This window comes from Triturus cristatus, chromosome 8 (assembly GCF_964204655.1).
Source record: "Triturus cristatus chromosome 8, aTriCri1.1, whole genome shotgun sequence".
Lineage (NCBI taxonomy): Eukaryota > Metazoa > Chordata > Amphibia > Caudata > Salamandridae > Triturus > Triturus cristatus.
In genome coordinates this window covers 1,380,504,909-1,380,521,758 of record NC_140591.1, presented here as the reverse complement: position 1 = coordinate 1,380,521,758, position 16,850 = coordinate 1,380,504,909, and the positions used below count along the sequence as shown (strand labels likewise).

At 44.4% G+C, this 16,850-nt stretch overlaps 1 protein-coding gene across 2 annotated transcripts in view; it reads right to left on the bottom strand.

Annotated features, from left to right (window-relative positions):
• MAP3K7CL (MAP3K7 C-terminal like) overlaps positions 1-16,850 on the bottom strand; it is a 131,804-nt gene that overhangs the window by 79,048 nt on the left and 35,906 nt on the right. For both annotated transcript variants that reach the window (XM_085623091.1, XM_085623092.1), the window contains exon 2: positions 14,028-14,116. In XM_085623091.1, the coding sequence (XP_085479217.1) occupies positions 14,028-14,097 (70 nt within the window). In that variant the 5' untranslated portion in view covers positions 14,098-14,116. The remainder of the gene's footprint in view (positions 1-14,027; positions 14,117-16,850) is intronic.

The window sequence follows — 16,850 nt, the reverse complement described above, 5'->3', positions numbered from 1 at the left end:
GAGAGTTGCCAACTTCGGTTTTAAAGGTAGAGGAAGTATTTGAAGAAAGTATATCAAGTCTTAAAGTGTGTGCTGAATGCTCACTGTACAGGACCGCCATAGGGAGTAAAATCCAAGAGGTGAGATGCTTAAGGTACAATCCAGGCCGTCTGCTTGATCTTAACTGACCTTTCCAACAACTGGGATTTGGTTGTGTTATGTCTCGTGATTAAGAAACCATCACTTGCTTTGTTGGATTTAAAAACAGCCACCTTGGAATTCCAATGGACCGCCTGGGCTTTAAGAGGTGATAGGTTTAAACAGAATTCCTTGACGGGCGTCGTGATGGTATAGGTGAGGAGGGAAGATCCATAAAATGAAAGTAAGTTCTAAGGCAGCAGAACATCACAAGTATGCAGCTTTTTTGCCTCAGGCTTTAAGAATTTTGCAAAATGCTAGTTCAGAATGGGGTCCGTAGTTTTAAGACATGCAATCACAGCCTGCCTACAGGACCGGTTGTCTCGTTCTCTAAAAAGAGTTCTTTGCAGTGCCCTCCTTTCTCTTGGTACAGCAGAGCACAAGCATGTTATTTGACTAATGTTTTCTTCCTCAGATTTACACAATCTGCAGCAAGCCTTTTCAATGACCTGGTTCCATGGCACATTGTGGGCCTGACCTGGAAGAGGTCCAAAGTGGTATCTCAGAAAATTGACTTTCAGGTGCCTAGAACACCCAGCTTCGATTTTGAGATCTGGAGAATAGGGACTCTTTGTCTTTGAGCACCAAGATTTTTTTAATCATTCTACTAATCAATGTTTTTAAAGGAAGCTGGAGATGGGGACCTTTCCCGTATTGGCCAAACACCCAGATCATCAAAGGCAAGGTCTAGGCACGGACGTGAAGGGGTGTCTGCCTTTGGACTTTCTGCCAGATCGCTTGGCTCAATTGGTTTGCTGGGGAGGACTTTATTCTGTTCCATGTTTTTATGTAGGCCCATTTTCTTGCTATTTGTTGGTATGTTAGGCCAAATTCCAGTCTTATCTGGGCCGGCAAAGCGTTAGCGGGGTTAGAAAAAGCGATCTGAATATTTCTGAATTTAGGATTGACGCGTCTTCACCTCGGAGGGCTTTGCTTCCATAAGATTTACTCAGTGTACGTTTTGCTGCTATTATCTTCAGCAGCAGCAGGTAGCTTGGGCCATCCAATGATTATTGGAAGGTGCAAAAGGCAAGGAGCAAGACATTACCTTTCCTCAGGAGATCCATCCTATTCTGATGGAAGGAGTCCCTGTCATCGAATAGAACTCCTAGGTATATGGGCGCTTTACCGGCTCCAGCTGTTGACCTTGCAAATTCTATTTGTTTCTTTTCTGAATCCTGCAACTCACTTCCATGACCTTGGTTTTCTTTTGGTTTATTGTCATTCCATTGACCATAGATTATTGAGATGGGTTGTTAGTGAGACATTGTAAACTGATTTTTGTCTGACTGAGGAGGATCACATTGTCGGTGTACAGAAGGTTTGAAATGTGCATGTTGCCTAGTTTTGGTGCATGAGAATTTATAGCATGTAAGGCAGGGGTTAGGTCAGCCAGAATGAGGTTGAACAGATATGGTGCCAGGATACAGCTTTGCGTTAGGCCATGGAAAGTTTCTATTTTCCTGGACAGAAAAGAGCCTTCCCCTATTCTGACTCTTGCCCAGGTGCCCATATATAGCAGCTGCATTGCTTTTAGAAGGTAAGCCGGGATGCTCCAGAGTGCCAGTTTCCCCCCCCCCCCCCCCCCCCCCCCAAGTTCGTTGTGCTGCACGCAGTTGAATGCAGCCCTAAAGGCTACAAAGCAGAAGTAGACCAGTTGTTTTACCACTTAAGCTTGTCCATTAAAGATAGAGGCAGGATTTTGGCTGTCATACCAGCCCCTTGAGTGAATTCTGCTTGGTTAGGGGGACAATGTAATTATCTTCTGCCCAAAGCAGCAATTCCACCAGTAGCAGTCCTGCAAAATGTTTTGCCTCAGTATCTAAGAGGGGGATCAGACGGTAATTTTCCGTCCGGTGCTGATTACAACTTTTGAAAATTGGGGTTATTATGGACCCCTTCCAAGAATCAGGAATAGTTTCCTGCTGCAAGGCGCTGTTGAAAACAGTCATCAGGGTTTGCACCCAGAAGGCTGAATTTGATTTATACAGAGTTTGCGAAATACCATATGGACCTAGAACCCCGTCTTGCCTGCCCATTTGGATTAAATTGCATATTTGGTCTTCAGAGAAAATCCTGACATCTACCGAGCTGGTAGGTGTAGTTAGGGTTATAAGTCCCTGCTGATAAGAGAGAAGAAGAGTGACCGCTGAAGATTGTTTAAAATGTTCAGTTAAGAAATTATGCCAGCTAGTTTCTGTTTGATCCTATGGCAACAGTGGAGGCTGTGTTCAAACTGTTGACCATCCTGCAAAAGTCCCTTAAATCTTTCTTTTTGCTAAGGTGCTTAAGTTCCATGTCTGAAAGGGACACTCATTTGCAAGCAACCCACAGCACATCTTCAATTAGTCACATTTAGTATCAGAGCTGTGTTGAATGGTTCATACAGTTAATTTGTTATGCTCTCATGGGGCAAGGTACTGGTACAAACATTTCATTGGGGAGTTTTGAATATTTTTCATGTAAGTAGAACTGGGAAGCAGGACATTGAAATTAACATCAAGCATAACAATGCAACAAACCAACGTGATGCTACAATGGGACACCTACGAATGCTAATGAACTGAATACAAATATTAGGTTCTACAATATCTCACAGCCACAAACCTTATATGGTGCTACTGAGGAGATCCACTTATTGCACTCTGAAGCTGATAAATGCAGGAGAGATTTGGTGAGAAAGGTCGAACCCTTGTAGATCTGAAGGGAAAATTGTGGTGGAGCAATTCTATTATGGAAATCACTGCCAATATGCTATGCTATGCTAGAATATTTATAGAGCACATGGCAACCCGAAGTCATCCCAGCGCTAACGGAGAGAGAGAACTGCTCCACTAAGGCCAGAGGTACAGAAGATCTATTCTTCAAAGGCCAGGTCTTGAGAGATTTTCAAAAACTCAGGTCATTGTTCATGGACCGAATGGCCAAGGGGAGGGCATTCCAGCGCTTGGCCACATCAAGGCGAAAAGATCTTCCTCCACTTCTAGCTTTATTGGTAGTGGAGAATTCAATCCTTAGTTCAATAGGTAAGCAATGAAGATAAATCAGACCCTATCTAGCTGGCTTACAGCTAGGTGTCCCTAGCAGCAAGTGTGCAGCAGCATTTTGCACAATTTGTAGTTTTCGAATAACTGCCATAGGTGCACCTAGGTAAAGCATGTTACCATAGTCCAGGCGTGAGAGAATCAAGGCCTGGACTACCAGCCCCCTTGTGGACTGAGGGAGCAAAGGCAAAATCTTGCACAACATACTCATGATTCCAAAGCAGGTAGCAGACAGTTTAGTAGCCTGGGTTTCCAAAGTAAGAGTTTTTCCAGCCACAAACCCAGACTCAGTTCGAATCGATTCAATAAAACTTTATTCAGAGATATTCTACTATCCATAAAAGTATATATTAAACAAGCACAAAAAAGAGTACAGTTAATAGCAGCACAAATAAATAAACAAAATGACAATATGCATGATTGAAAACAACAATACCAAAAATAAATTTAAAATAGCATGGACCTGCGTGCTCGAACCGCAAATATTAATAAAAAGAACCCAACATGCAAAACAGCTTCCTCATTTTTTAGCAGCTATAAGAATATAAAAAGCGGGTCTGTATTCGCCATCATTACAACACTACTTCTTTAAAAATGGAATTAAAAAGAATGATGGTATACCTTGGATAAAATTTACAAAAAAACATAAAATAAAGCAATGATTGTCCAGAAACTTCATCATAAGGGCAGGGCTTGGTGTCAAGATTTTGTACATAGCCCAGGGGAAAACAGAGCAAATATTTCATAGTATCAAATCTAAAACGAAAAAGCAAAGAACGTTCCCAGCAGGTGCAAGCAAGACTAATGTAGTTAGTGGTGCAATCTGATTCACACAAATAAAGGTATTGAACCACACTAGTCTTCCCTTCTGTGTCTCTTAGTCGCCTCAATTCCTCACAATTATAAATTGCATTGGCCACAGTCTTCTTATTCACACCATGACATAATAGTGGGTCAGGAAAAATAGATTGCATTCCGATTTTACTGAGTTCAGCCTTTACAAACGTAAGCCAGGGGATTGATAAGCCTTTATCTAAAGAGAGAAAATCCCTTATTATCTATTTTGTTATGGTGGTCTCAGGGTTTTGCCAAATGGCAAGCCATAGTGGACTGGCCACACTCTAATCAGATCCGCTATGTAGGGGAGCCCAAGTTCCTTATGGCAAATAAAATGCAGGGCTGATATAGGCACAGATAACACCCAGACTCTTTATAGCTGATTTGTGAGCCGGTGGAGGGTCAAGGCAGGCCAGCCAATCGAGGGTCCTTTGGGGAAGGAGATTACTCCCAAGGATCATGAGTTCTGTCTTGGTACCGTTCAAGACAGGATTTGTTCATCCACATTTCTACCCGCTCCAGACAGGGTCCCAATTTGGACACTGAGGGATCAAATCTGGTGCAAGTGAAAAACCCAGCGGGGTATTATCCGCGTCAGAGACAACAGAAATCCCACAGGGAGTTATAATATCTGCCATGGGTTGAAGGTGCCCGCTAAACAACATAGGACTAAGAGAGTTTTAGATAACTAATATGGTTATCTAGAACTTGGATGGCCCAGGAGGATACACTGTTTATCATACAGCTGCATGTCCAAGACAAATCTTGTGTGATTGGAATAATGTATGCTGATAATGTGAACAGTCTGGTGATAGGTGGTGGTGTATTCCCACACAAAAAAATCCACAAAGCAACATTGGTGTCTCCAGACCATTGAACAGAGAATCAGATTGACCATGTCTGCATTACCAAGATGTTTCAGAGGTCCCTGGAGGATGTGAGAGTGATGAGTGGAGCGGACATGGGGTCAGACCATCACCTTGTTGTGTCCAGGCTAAAGCTAAAGCTGAAGAAAGCATGAATGGAACCAACAAACCAACACCAGCGATATAACACCACCCTCCTCTAAGATGCACAGAAATGGAGTGAATACTCAGTCATCCTTAGTAACAAGTTTCAAGTCCTACAAGAACTAGAGGATGACAGAGACTCTCTGAAAAATCCAAGAGAGAACGGAAAAGAAAGCTGCTATCAACACCAGACAAACAACAGCTGAAAAAGTGAAAGCTCAAGGCAGATATTCCAAAACCAAAAAGGAAACAAAGACAAGCCAAAAAGCAGACAAGCGAAGATTCATCTATGGTCTTGCCACAGAAGCCTAGGAAGCAGCAAGCCATGGAGACTTGAAAGAACTCTATGATATAACAAGGGAACTCTCTTCAGATACAGCAAACCAGAAAGACCTGTTAAAGACAAAGCTGGGAAGACAATCATCGGTAACGAAGGCAAGGAATAAATACGGCAAACCATCAAACATCTGAGAAATGGGGAGGCAGCAGGACCTGACAACATTCCTGCAGAGTCACTGAAGGCAGACAGTGAAACATCAGTAGACATGCTCTACCCGACGCTTGGAAAGATCTGGGATGAGAAAAAGGTGCCATATGACTGGAAGGAGGGCTATCTCACCGATTCCCCAAGAAAGGTGACCTGAGTAACTGTGCAATCTACATGGGGATAACACTTCTATCAACCCCGAGGAAAGTGTTCAAAGAGTCATCCTGAACAGAATGAAGGAACAAGTCAATGCTCAGTTGCAAGACGAGCAAGCTGGCTTCCACAAAGAGAGATCCTGTACAGACCAGATTTCAACACTGTACATCATCATTGAGCAGTCAATGGAATGGAAACTGACTATGTTAACTTCATCGACTATGATAAGGCATTCGGCAGCGTGGACAGAGAGACCCTTTGGAAACTCGTCCATCATTCATGGTGTGCCAGATAAACTCGTAAGAGTCATCAGAAACTCTTACGATGGAATGACATGCATGATATTTCATGGACAACAACTCACGGAAGCCTTCCAAGTGATGACTGGTGTCCGCCAGGGTTTTTTGCTCTCAACTTTTCTCTTCCTGTTGGCCATAGACATGGATTATGAAGAAATCCACAGCAAGAAACGGGATCCAATGGACACATTGGATGCAGCTCGACGACCTGGACTCTGCAGACGGCCTGGCTCTACTCCCCCATACCCATCTGCAGATGCAAGAAACGACTGACAATGTGGCAGCCACATCAGCAAAACTTGGCCTCGAAATACACAGGAGAAAAGCCAAGAATCTGAAGGCTAACACAGCTAGCACAACTGCTTTCACTCTTGCAGGCGATGCACTCAAAGAGGTTGAGGCCTTCACCTACCTAGGCAGATTCATAGACAAGCAGGGCAGCACAGAAGCCAATGTCATGGCAAGAATCAGCAAAGCAAGGTCTGCCTTCATTCAGATTAAGAAGATCTGGAGCTCCAAGGACCTATCGCTGCAAACCAAAATCAGGCTTTGTAACACCCACGTAAATCAGTCTAGTGACCACCACCAACAAAATCCAGACCTTCATCAACACGTGTCTGAGGAAAAGCCTCCAAATCTGCTGGCCAAACACCATCAGCAACAACGACCTATGGCAGCAGACTTTCCAACTTCCTGCTCTTGAAGAAATCCCGAAAAGACACTGAAGCAGGGTAGGTCACAACTTGTAAACAACTACAGATTGACCCTGCACCCGAGGAGGATAAGTGTTTGTATTATGTAATTATCAATCAATCAATCACAGCATTTGTATAGCGCGCTACTCACCCGGAAGGGTCTCAAGGCGCTAGGGGGGAGGGGTCCGCTACTGCTCGAACAGCCAAGTCTTGAGTTGTCTCCTGAAGGCGAGGTGGTCCTGGGTCAGCCGGAGGTGGATGGGGAGGGAGTTCCATGTCTTGGCCGCCAGGTAGGAGAAGGATCTGCCTCCGGCGGTGGCTCTTCGGATGCGTGGTACGGTTGCGAGGGCGAGGCTGGTAGACCGTAGCTGGCGGGTGGGTGTGTAGAAGGTCAGGCGGTCGTTGAGGTACTTGGGGCCCAGGTCGTGGAGAGACTTGTGTGCGAGGGTGAGGAGCCTGAACGTGATCCTCTTGTCAACGGGGAGCCAGTGCAGGTCCCTTAGGTGGCCGGAGATGTGGCTGCGTCGTGGGATGTCCAGTATGAGTCGGGCGGAGGCGTTCTGGATGCGTTGGAGTCTTTTCTGTAGCTTGGCGGTGGTTCCGGTGTAGAGGGTGTTTCCGTAGTCCAGTCGGCTGGTGACAAGGGCCTGGGTGACCGTTTTCCTGGTTTCGGTCGGGATCCATCGGAAGATCTTGCGAAGCATGCGAAGGGTGTGAAAGCATGATGAGGATACGGCGTTGACTTGTCTGGTCATTGAGAGGGAGGAGTCCAGGATGAAGCCCAGGTTGCGTGCGTGGTCTGTTGGCTTGGGGGCGGTGCCCAGGGCTGGCGGCCACCAGGAGTCGTTCCAGGCGGAGGGTGATGGTCCCAGGATGAGGACTTCTGTCTTGTCTGAGTTCAGTTTCAGGCGACTGTTCTTCATCCACTCGGCGACGTCTTTCATCCCTTCGTGTAGGCTGGTTCTGGCAGTGTCGGGGTCTCTGGTGAGGGAGAGGATCAGCTGGGTGTCGTCGGCGTAGGAGATGATGTTGAGGTTATGTTGGCGTGCGATGGCGGCTAGAGGTCTCATGTAGATGTTGAAGAGGGTGGGGCTGAGTGAAGAACCTTGCGGGACTCCACAGATGACTTCGGTGGCCTCGGAACGAAACGGGGGGAGGCGGACTCTCTGTGTTCTTCCGGCGAGGAATGAGATGATCCACTTCAGTGCTTTCTCTTGGATGCCGGTGTTATCGAGGCGTTGGACTAGGGTGCGGTGGCAGACAGTGTTGAATGCTGCGGAGAGTTCCAGGAGGATGAGTGCCGCTGTTTCCCCGTTGTCGAGCAGGGCTCGGATGTTGTCGGTGGCAGCGATGAGGGCGGTCTCGGTGCTGTGGTTGGCTCTGAAGCCGGACTGCGAGGGGTCGAGGGATCCGTTCGTCTCAAGGAAGGCGGCAAGCTGTTTGTTGACGATCTTCTCGATGACTTTGGCTGGAAAAGGGAGGAGCGAGATGGGTCGGAAGTTTTTGAGGTCGGTGGGGTCCGCTGTTGGTTTCTTTAGTAGGGCGCTGAGCTCGGCATGCTTCCAGCTCTCCGGGAAGGTGGCGGTGTAGAAGGAGGTGTTGATGATGTCCCGGAGTTGGGGTGCGATGGTGGAGTCGGCTGTGTTGAAGATGTGGTGGGGGCAGGGGTCGGTAGGAGAGCCGGAGTGGATGGTGTTCATCGTGCGAGCTGTGTCTTCGGTGGTCACTGTCGTCCAGGTTCGGAGGGTGGTGTATGCTAGTGTATGACATTTAAACAGTAACAAAATATATTAAAAACAGAATAGCTTCCCAGAAAAAAGTATCACAAAATCATGTCTTGATTGTAGTTGGAAAGAATCTTTTTATTCAGAATCACTTGTTCTTTTAAAAATACCACACATATGCTTGGCAACGCGTTTCATCCCTCTTGGGACTTCTTCAGGGCTTATTCAAAGTCTGTGTCTGCTATTGATGTTAAATGTGACTTCAAGCCAACCTTAACAGCAGCGTTGGTGAAATCGTGTATTGATTTTCAAAGTTAGCGTTGTCGGTATTGTATCATTATACGCCAATGAGCATAAAAAAAAAGGTTCGTATTTTAAGTTGATTTGGAGGTAGCCACTATATCAAAGTGAAGACTCGCTTATGTTTTCAATTCTATTGTTAGAAATGGGAGTCCCAAAGTTTCTCATGTGCTTCCTATTATAAAAGTAGTAAGTAGTAGTACATTTTGGAGTTACCGGATGGCTGCGTGTACACAGAAGACTCGCTACTTGGACCAATAACTTATTGAAAATACTTGAATATTTCACGCTACCCGATGCTAGCGATGTTTGATAAAGATCGCTGAGCACACAGATCTAATATTGATAACGCGGGGACTTTTACTACTGACTGTTCAATTAATATATTTCACTATCAGCCATCCCAGATTCATGGAGGGGCTCCATCTTGCATCCAATATATAAGAAGGGAGATAACACCCGACTGGAAAATTACAGGCTAATAGCCCTATTGGAGGTAGATGGTAAGGCCTTTGCAAAAGTGCTTCTATATGTCCTGGAGGCTTGGATCAATGACAATAACATCATACCTCATCCATTAACAGACGGGTTCAGGCCAAATTCCTCTACCATGGAGGAATACCTGTCTCCTACCTGGGCACCAAGGCCGTTGAAACAACTGAGCCCCCACTAAAAGCCTGGTTTGTCGATAAAAGTGCAGAATTTGATGGTATTGATCAAAACATTCTCTGGACAAAACTTACAAAGTGGGGAATACCTAGGGAACTCCTTGCTGCTATTACAGCACTGTACACGGACACCTGGGTCTGAACCAAGATCACTCAGGTTCATGCTACGGCAAAAATCTATACAAACAAAGGGTTAAAACAGGGAAGCGTCATTGCTTCCACTTTGTTCAACTTATACACAGTAGACTTAGGTGTGGAGCTGCTAAAAGGGAACATCTTTCTGCCTAAGTTAGGTCATTTCAGATTTCCCATCATGATGCAGTATGTGGACGACCTGGATCAAACTCAAATCGGGATGAAGAGGGCCCTGGAAATACTCCATCTATATAATGCAAAGAACGCCTTACACTCAAATGTCACGAAAACCAATGTCCTGGTATTCGGTCAAAGAGCCATGAAACACCAGCTGGAATGGCAACAGGGCCAGCTAAGGATCAACCAGCAAGTACAATTACCTAGGTGTTTGGCTGTCTCATACAGGTAAACCCACATTGCAGGCCAAGACACTGGCAGATAAAGCAGCCAAGACCAGGTACGCATAATGTACATTATATAATCTACAGAGTCACTCGGCAGAGGGGATTCGAAGAGTAATGTGGGTGAAGCTACTGACGATGATAAACTATGGACAACTGGGTTTCCCAGCATGCTTACTGGGCCATTAGAGCTCTGTCACACAGCAGCATATAGGAAAATCTTCAACATTCCAAAAACTACCCAGCGCACATTAATTCGCTTAGAGTTTGACCTTGTGAAACTAGACATTGAATGTATAGAGGACTTAAGTATCACCATTGTGTGGCCTGGGTGGGTCCAGACTCAATGAGAGGTGAATTGAATGTGATTTTTCAGGAGAAAAGGAGCAGCTGGGCAAAGTGCTTGAGTAGTGCCAGAGATTTATTGAACTGTCCTCAGAGTGCACTATAGATCCACTTATAACAATAGCTCGCTTAAAGAGGACTGTAAACGAGCAAGGCAAACGTGCATCAAGAGACCAGGACAATTTAGATATATTTTGGGTGCACTGGGACTTGCCATATCACATGAAGCCACCCCTTGTCTAGCATTATTTGAAAGCAGCTTTGGGCAGACATGTTCTAAAGAACATATTGTTGACCAGGCTCCTAACCCTACCCATATGGGAATATAGGTCCCACTGAAAGAATATCCCCGCGGGTCACAGGCTGTGCAGGATGTGCCAATATCGCGTTCAATCTGCAGCGCACATTGTCTGCTGCTGTCCTGTAATGCTGCATCAGAGGTGAGTCTAGCTAAGCACTATTTTTCTGCAAAACAAGATATGAACTTGCAAAGAGGCGCTGATATATATCTTTACAACAGGCGTCTTAATGGAACTAGCACAGACTGGCAAGTTCTTTGCTGAAGCCGGAAGGCTCCTGCGCGATAATGCCCGCTTATTTACGGGAATGGACACTTGAAAACTCTTATCACTACACCGGGAATGATCATGATGATATGGCTTGACAATATGGATCTAGCACGTGGAAAGAGTTCTTACATCAGGGCACTTCGCACTTTACTGCTATGCACGTTTACAACGCGCTTTACACTAGCGTGTGGTACTTTAGCAAACAGTTTGTTAGCATTTGGCTACATGAGCGCTTAGCTTTCAGAATGTGGCTACCTGCACCTTGTACATACATGCATGATTTTAAATTACCCTGGCTCGGCACGTGGCACCCCATTGAACGGCCACTCATTCTTGATAAGTTAGCAGTTTGTGCATTAGGGCACTTTTCACCTCACTGCTCTGCATGTACACAGAGCGTGCTTGCATGAGCACACGGCACTTTAGCGAATAGTTCTTAGAACTTGACTCCCTGTACCTTTGCATGTTTTAAAATCATCTTGCATGCGCACACGGCACTTTAGCGAATAGTTCTTAGAACTTGACTGACTGTACCTTTGCATGTTTTAAAATCATCTTGCATGAGCACACGGCACTTTAGCGAATAGTTCTTAGAACTTGACTCCCTGTACCGTCCTTTGCATGTTTTAAAATCATCTTGCATGGGCACACGGCACTTTAGCAAACAGTTCTTAGAACTTGGCTCCCTGTACCTTACATGTTTTAAAATCATATTACATGGGCACACGGCACTTTAGCGAATAGTTCTTAGAACTTGACTCCCTGTACCTTTGCATGTTTTAAAATCATCTTGCATGGGCACACGGCACTTTAGCAAACAGTTCTTAGAACTTGGCTCCCTGTACCTTGCATGTTTTAAAATCATCTTGCATGGGCACACGGCACTTTACCAAACAGTTCTTAGAACTTGGCTCCTTGTACCTTACATGTTTTAAAATCATATTACATGGGCACACGGCACTTTAGCGAATAGTTCTTAGAACTTGACTCCCTGTACCTTTGCATGTTTTAAAATCATCTTGCATGGGCACACGGCACTTTAGCAAACAGTTCTTAGAACTTGACTCCCTGTACCGTCCTTTGCATGTTTTAAAATCATCTTGCATGGGCACACGGCACTTTACCAAACAGTTCTTAGAACTTGGCTCCTTGTACCTTACATGTTTTAAAATCATATTACATGGGCACACGGCACTTTAGCGAATAGTTCTTAGAACTTGGCTCCCTGTACCTTGCATGTTTTAAAATCATCTTGCATGGGCACACGGCACTTTAGAAAACAGTTCTTAGAACTTGGCTCCCTGTACCTTGCATGTTTTAAAATTAACCTGGTATTACAATGTGACACCTCTGTGAACGGTCCTCCAATCTTGATTAGTTAGCTCTTAATATTTGAATTTTAGGCCTGACTGATATCTAAACTACACAATGTATACTCTTGATGTTTTTTAACCTTTGGAATGTTTATTTTTATATATGTATAACACATGCATCATTTTAATTCCCTATGCCACAAGTTTTTACCTGTACCTCTGGGTTTGAGTGTTATTTAGTTACATTTGATATTGGTGCAATATATTTTTAAACTTACTTGTAATGATTTTAGGTAAACATACAATAAAGTCTTCCACTCCAATATGCATAAATGGAACACAGCATATAACATACCACTGGACAACTGGGTTGGCTTAGAAACTTTGAGAGCCTAGCTAGTGGTTTCCAGAAATCCAGGATCATGCACATGCAGAGTAAATTTGAGGAAGAACTATCTAGAAAGAACATAACCCACTGGAAAAAAAGAATTACGTTACTGATGCTCTAATCCAAGACATATCCAACAGGCAAATCTCTAATAGAAGTGAGGTATACCAAGTATGAATTAAATGTTGTATCCACAAGAGTGGAAGTAATTGTCACAACACGGTAGTAACATAGTATTGAAAGAGTGTTAGGTGGGACAACTGTATAGCATTTAAATCAAAAGGGCATCCGGATGGGGAAAAAATGAATGTGAGTTAATCACAAATGTGGTTGAGAAGTCTATTTATAAGGAGCTTTCTAGTTCAGAAACAGGCTTTGGCCAAGAAAAGGGACCAACATGTGATGCATCAATGCGAGTCCAAAATTAATTGCAGAGCGTGCAGAAAGTCTGGAGTGGCAAGTTGTGAAGCAGAAATGAAGACTATAGTTGGTAAGATGGGCACTGAGAAAGCACTAGAGGAGCATGGGCCCCTGGTGAAATTTCATAAAGCAAGTGAGTAAGCAGTGATACTCATGTGGCCGAACTCTACAAGGAAGCACAAAATTCAGGGACACTTATGAGGACATTTACTTGAGCACTGATTACTGGGATCCCCAAGCTGAGTTGTGATAGTTTACCATTAGGATGTAACCAGACCTGCTGCTTGATAAACCTTTTGACAACAATTTTGCCCCCTAAACACCATAATCACCAAACACCATTCCTTATAAACTCTATGTGGCAATCGCAAATGATAAAAGTTGTTTGTATCAACCACTCGATATATGTCTTGATGGTTATGACAGTTCAGTTGCCCACAGCCAGCAAATCAGATCTCAAGTATCTTGGGCTAATGATTATGAATCAACAACGAAATTGTAGGGCATATTATTTTGAGGAACAATGACTGACACCCTGAGCTCTCTAATAGCAGATGTGATAGCTCGCCCTTCGAGAGCAATTTGGTATACAAAATAAAAATGATTTCGTAAGGGAATAATTGTGTCTGCCATTCCCTGACAGACAAGTGTAGCATCTTATGAGCTAGCACAATCAATGCCAAGCCACATCCCTCCTAACAAGATGGTACTTCAAATGTTAATCTCTCCTACAATAATGTGGAATGTAGGTGTGGTTGACTTCTACAGCTTAAAACGACTGCAGCAATGCTTACTGGTGGCAATGAATCATAGGGGCAAACAGTCAATAATGTGTGCTTTAGGTAGAGTTTGTTAATGCTAACAGTGGATTGTCCTAAAAGGTAAGCATCGCTAGCAGTTTGTGTCCCTGGTAATCGAATAGAAAGGTTTTGTGTAGACATAGCTTTTTATGATAAGCTCAGGGAGACGAATTAATAACTCGCACTGACTGATGGATCTTTGTGACAGTGCAAAAGTAAGGATGTTACACATATGTCAATGTTATGACAGAGTCAGTACCTGAGGAATCATTGAGGCTGAAGGAGATCTGAACTGGTTTAGCAGCTGGTACCCTCGCTGTGGTGATCATGTGGGCTTCTGTTTTTAGGCTGCAAAAAAGGTAGCAAATATAAATTAATGTCAGAAGCTAACCCAAGACAGCCAAGCCCAACACCCCAATGAAACCACAGCAGAGAATAAGAACACAGAATCCACCACCAAATATGTAAAGAGCAAAGACTACAGTTACAAACATCTGGTTCCTTTAAATTTTATTTAACACAAGTTGGCCCTGTTCCACTGCAGTGAAATATTGTCTGCAATACCTCATCAGTGAAGACATGACTTACCACCTAATTGGGAGAAAAATGAAACATAAGTTTAAAAACACTCCTTACTTGGTATCAGTTATTACATCATGGCATAAACTAAATTCCTCTTTTGTTCGTGCCAGGGCCAAGAGTGTTTCATGTCCAAAACAAGCATCTCTGCCATAAACTCTGAGCGGCCATAAACCGAGAATAATGAGTATCTGAGCGAGCAGATCTCTAAAAAATGGAAAGAGATGCTATTTGGAGGTCAGTATAAAGTTTAAGAATGTAATGTATAGCTTTGCCCTTAGACTGCTGATGACATAAAATAAGGCAGGACAGTAAGAAGGAAGAAAAAGGGTGAACAACTATGAATAGAGCCATACATCTTTCAGTGCCAGCCTGGTACATTGCTTAACCACTGACTGCGGTTTCAAGCCAAGATCGGTATTTTATGTTATAAGTTGAATTGTCTGTTGTATGTTCTTTTCAGGTTCTATGCGTGACCACACCGCACAGAAAACATCTGTACGTTTTAACACTGCCTCTAATTTGTAGACAGGCTTTACATGGTTGCGCCCAGTGCATTTTCAAAAACTAATAGTGTAAATAACCTATCGAAACTGCACAGAACAGCAGGTCCAGGCAACGCTCTCCCTACGTGCTCAGTGTAAGGAGCAATGAAATGTCCACCAAAGAAGAAATAAGCTGGCCTCGTACCTTATGAAATGATGCCCTAGCGTCAGTGATAGGTGTCTCAGCTTCGTATGAATTATGAAGAAAATATCAGATTTAATCCCAGAATATCACTTCATTTCCATTTTCTGCTTAACTACCATGTTTTTATTTCTGAACGTCCACCATTTAGGCCACAAATACCATTCTTCTTTCAACTTGAGTTTATACATATATGCCACTATGGGGGCTAAACCGCTACTTCTGAAACAATTCCTATTCGAGAGGAGTGTGTATCCTTATCCACAGGAGAGTCCCTTTCTCCCTCACCTCCAGCTTCATAGACCCTGACGGCCGCTACTTCAGGCTGACTGGCATCCTGGCAGACCACCGTGCCCTGCTGGTAAATGTCTATGGCCCTAACGTTGACACACCCAACTTTTATCACATTATTCACTACCTTTTAGAGTGGGTGGAGAAAGACTTTATTCTCATGGGTGGGGACTTCAACATGATTCAAGACCCACATATAGACACTACTGGAATGCAACCACCTGGCAAGCCACCGGCATGGGGGGTTTTCTGCGACATCATTGACACCCAAATACTCCACGATGTCTGGCTCATGCAACACCCAACGACTCCTGATTTCACCTTTTATTCTTCAACCCACAACCCCTGGACTAGACTTGACAACTGTCTCCTTACTGCAAACACCCTAAGCTTGGCAACAGATTTGAATCATTCATCGGTATCTGATCACTGTCCGGTTTGCTTGACGTTACAGATCCCTTAAGGCGGTGGCCTGGAGTGCTCTTGGCGCTTCCCAAGTGAAGCTCTTTATAATGTCTTTTATTCTGAGCTTTGGGACGCTATTGTTGAATACTTTGCTCTTAATGTCGGCTCGGTCATGACTCAGTGAGTATCTGAAAAGTTTCAGCGCTCCGTCCATCATCCCTTGTGTTTGTTTTGTGTTTGCTTTGTTTGGTCATTACTTAGGCTACTCTTTGGGGGGCATTTAAAGCCTACATGCATACATGCTGACATCCTTCGCGATATTAGCTCCCAACTGTATCATGTTGAATCGGAGCTACGGGACCTGGATAGTGCTGACTCCAGACACGGCTGCTCTCTTCAGCTCCATTGACGCGCTGTATTGATGTCTGAATTTCGCGACAACACAGATAGAGATGTCAATTTTCTGGGAAAACACACCATGGTTCGGCGATACGGCGAGGGGGAAGTCCTAGCCGCATACTGGCATGACTGCTCTGTTCCAACCATTTAGATGGGCGCATAACCCAACTACGGTTACCCACTGGAGATCTTGTGATCGACACTGCTGGTATATCAGCTGAACTGTTACCCTATGGCCAACTCTACTCCTCCCGTCCTGTTGATAGGCCAGATGAGCTTACAAATCATTTGGCAAATATCGCGATGTTCTAGCTCGCAAACAGCCAGCTGCAATTCCTCAGTGAGCCCCTCACTTGCAAAGAAATTATACAGGCCTTAGAGTCCCTTAGTGGCTAAAATGCCCCTGGCCTGGATGGCCTCACTGGCGCTTTTTATAAAGCCCATAAGCATCTCTTGGATCCCCAAGTCAATGCCCTGTATACCTAGTCTCTTGAGACAGGTCTCTTGTTGCCTTCCTTACGTGAATCAGTGCTTACACTTTTACTTAAACCCGACTGTAGGAAAGTGGGTTTCTGTTGCAGTAACCCCCCACTTTCTGCCAGATTTCTGATGCACTTTGACTGAGTGTGCCCTGGGTCCCTACCAATCAGGTTCCCAGGCCCTGTGTTCTTTACCCTAAACTGTACTATTGTTACCACAATTGGCCACCTGTAAGTCCCTT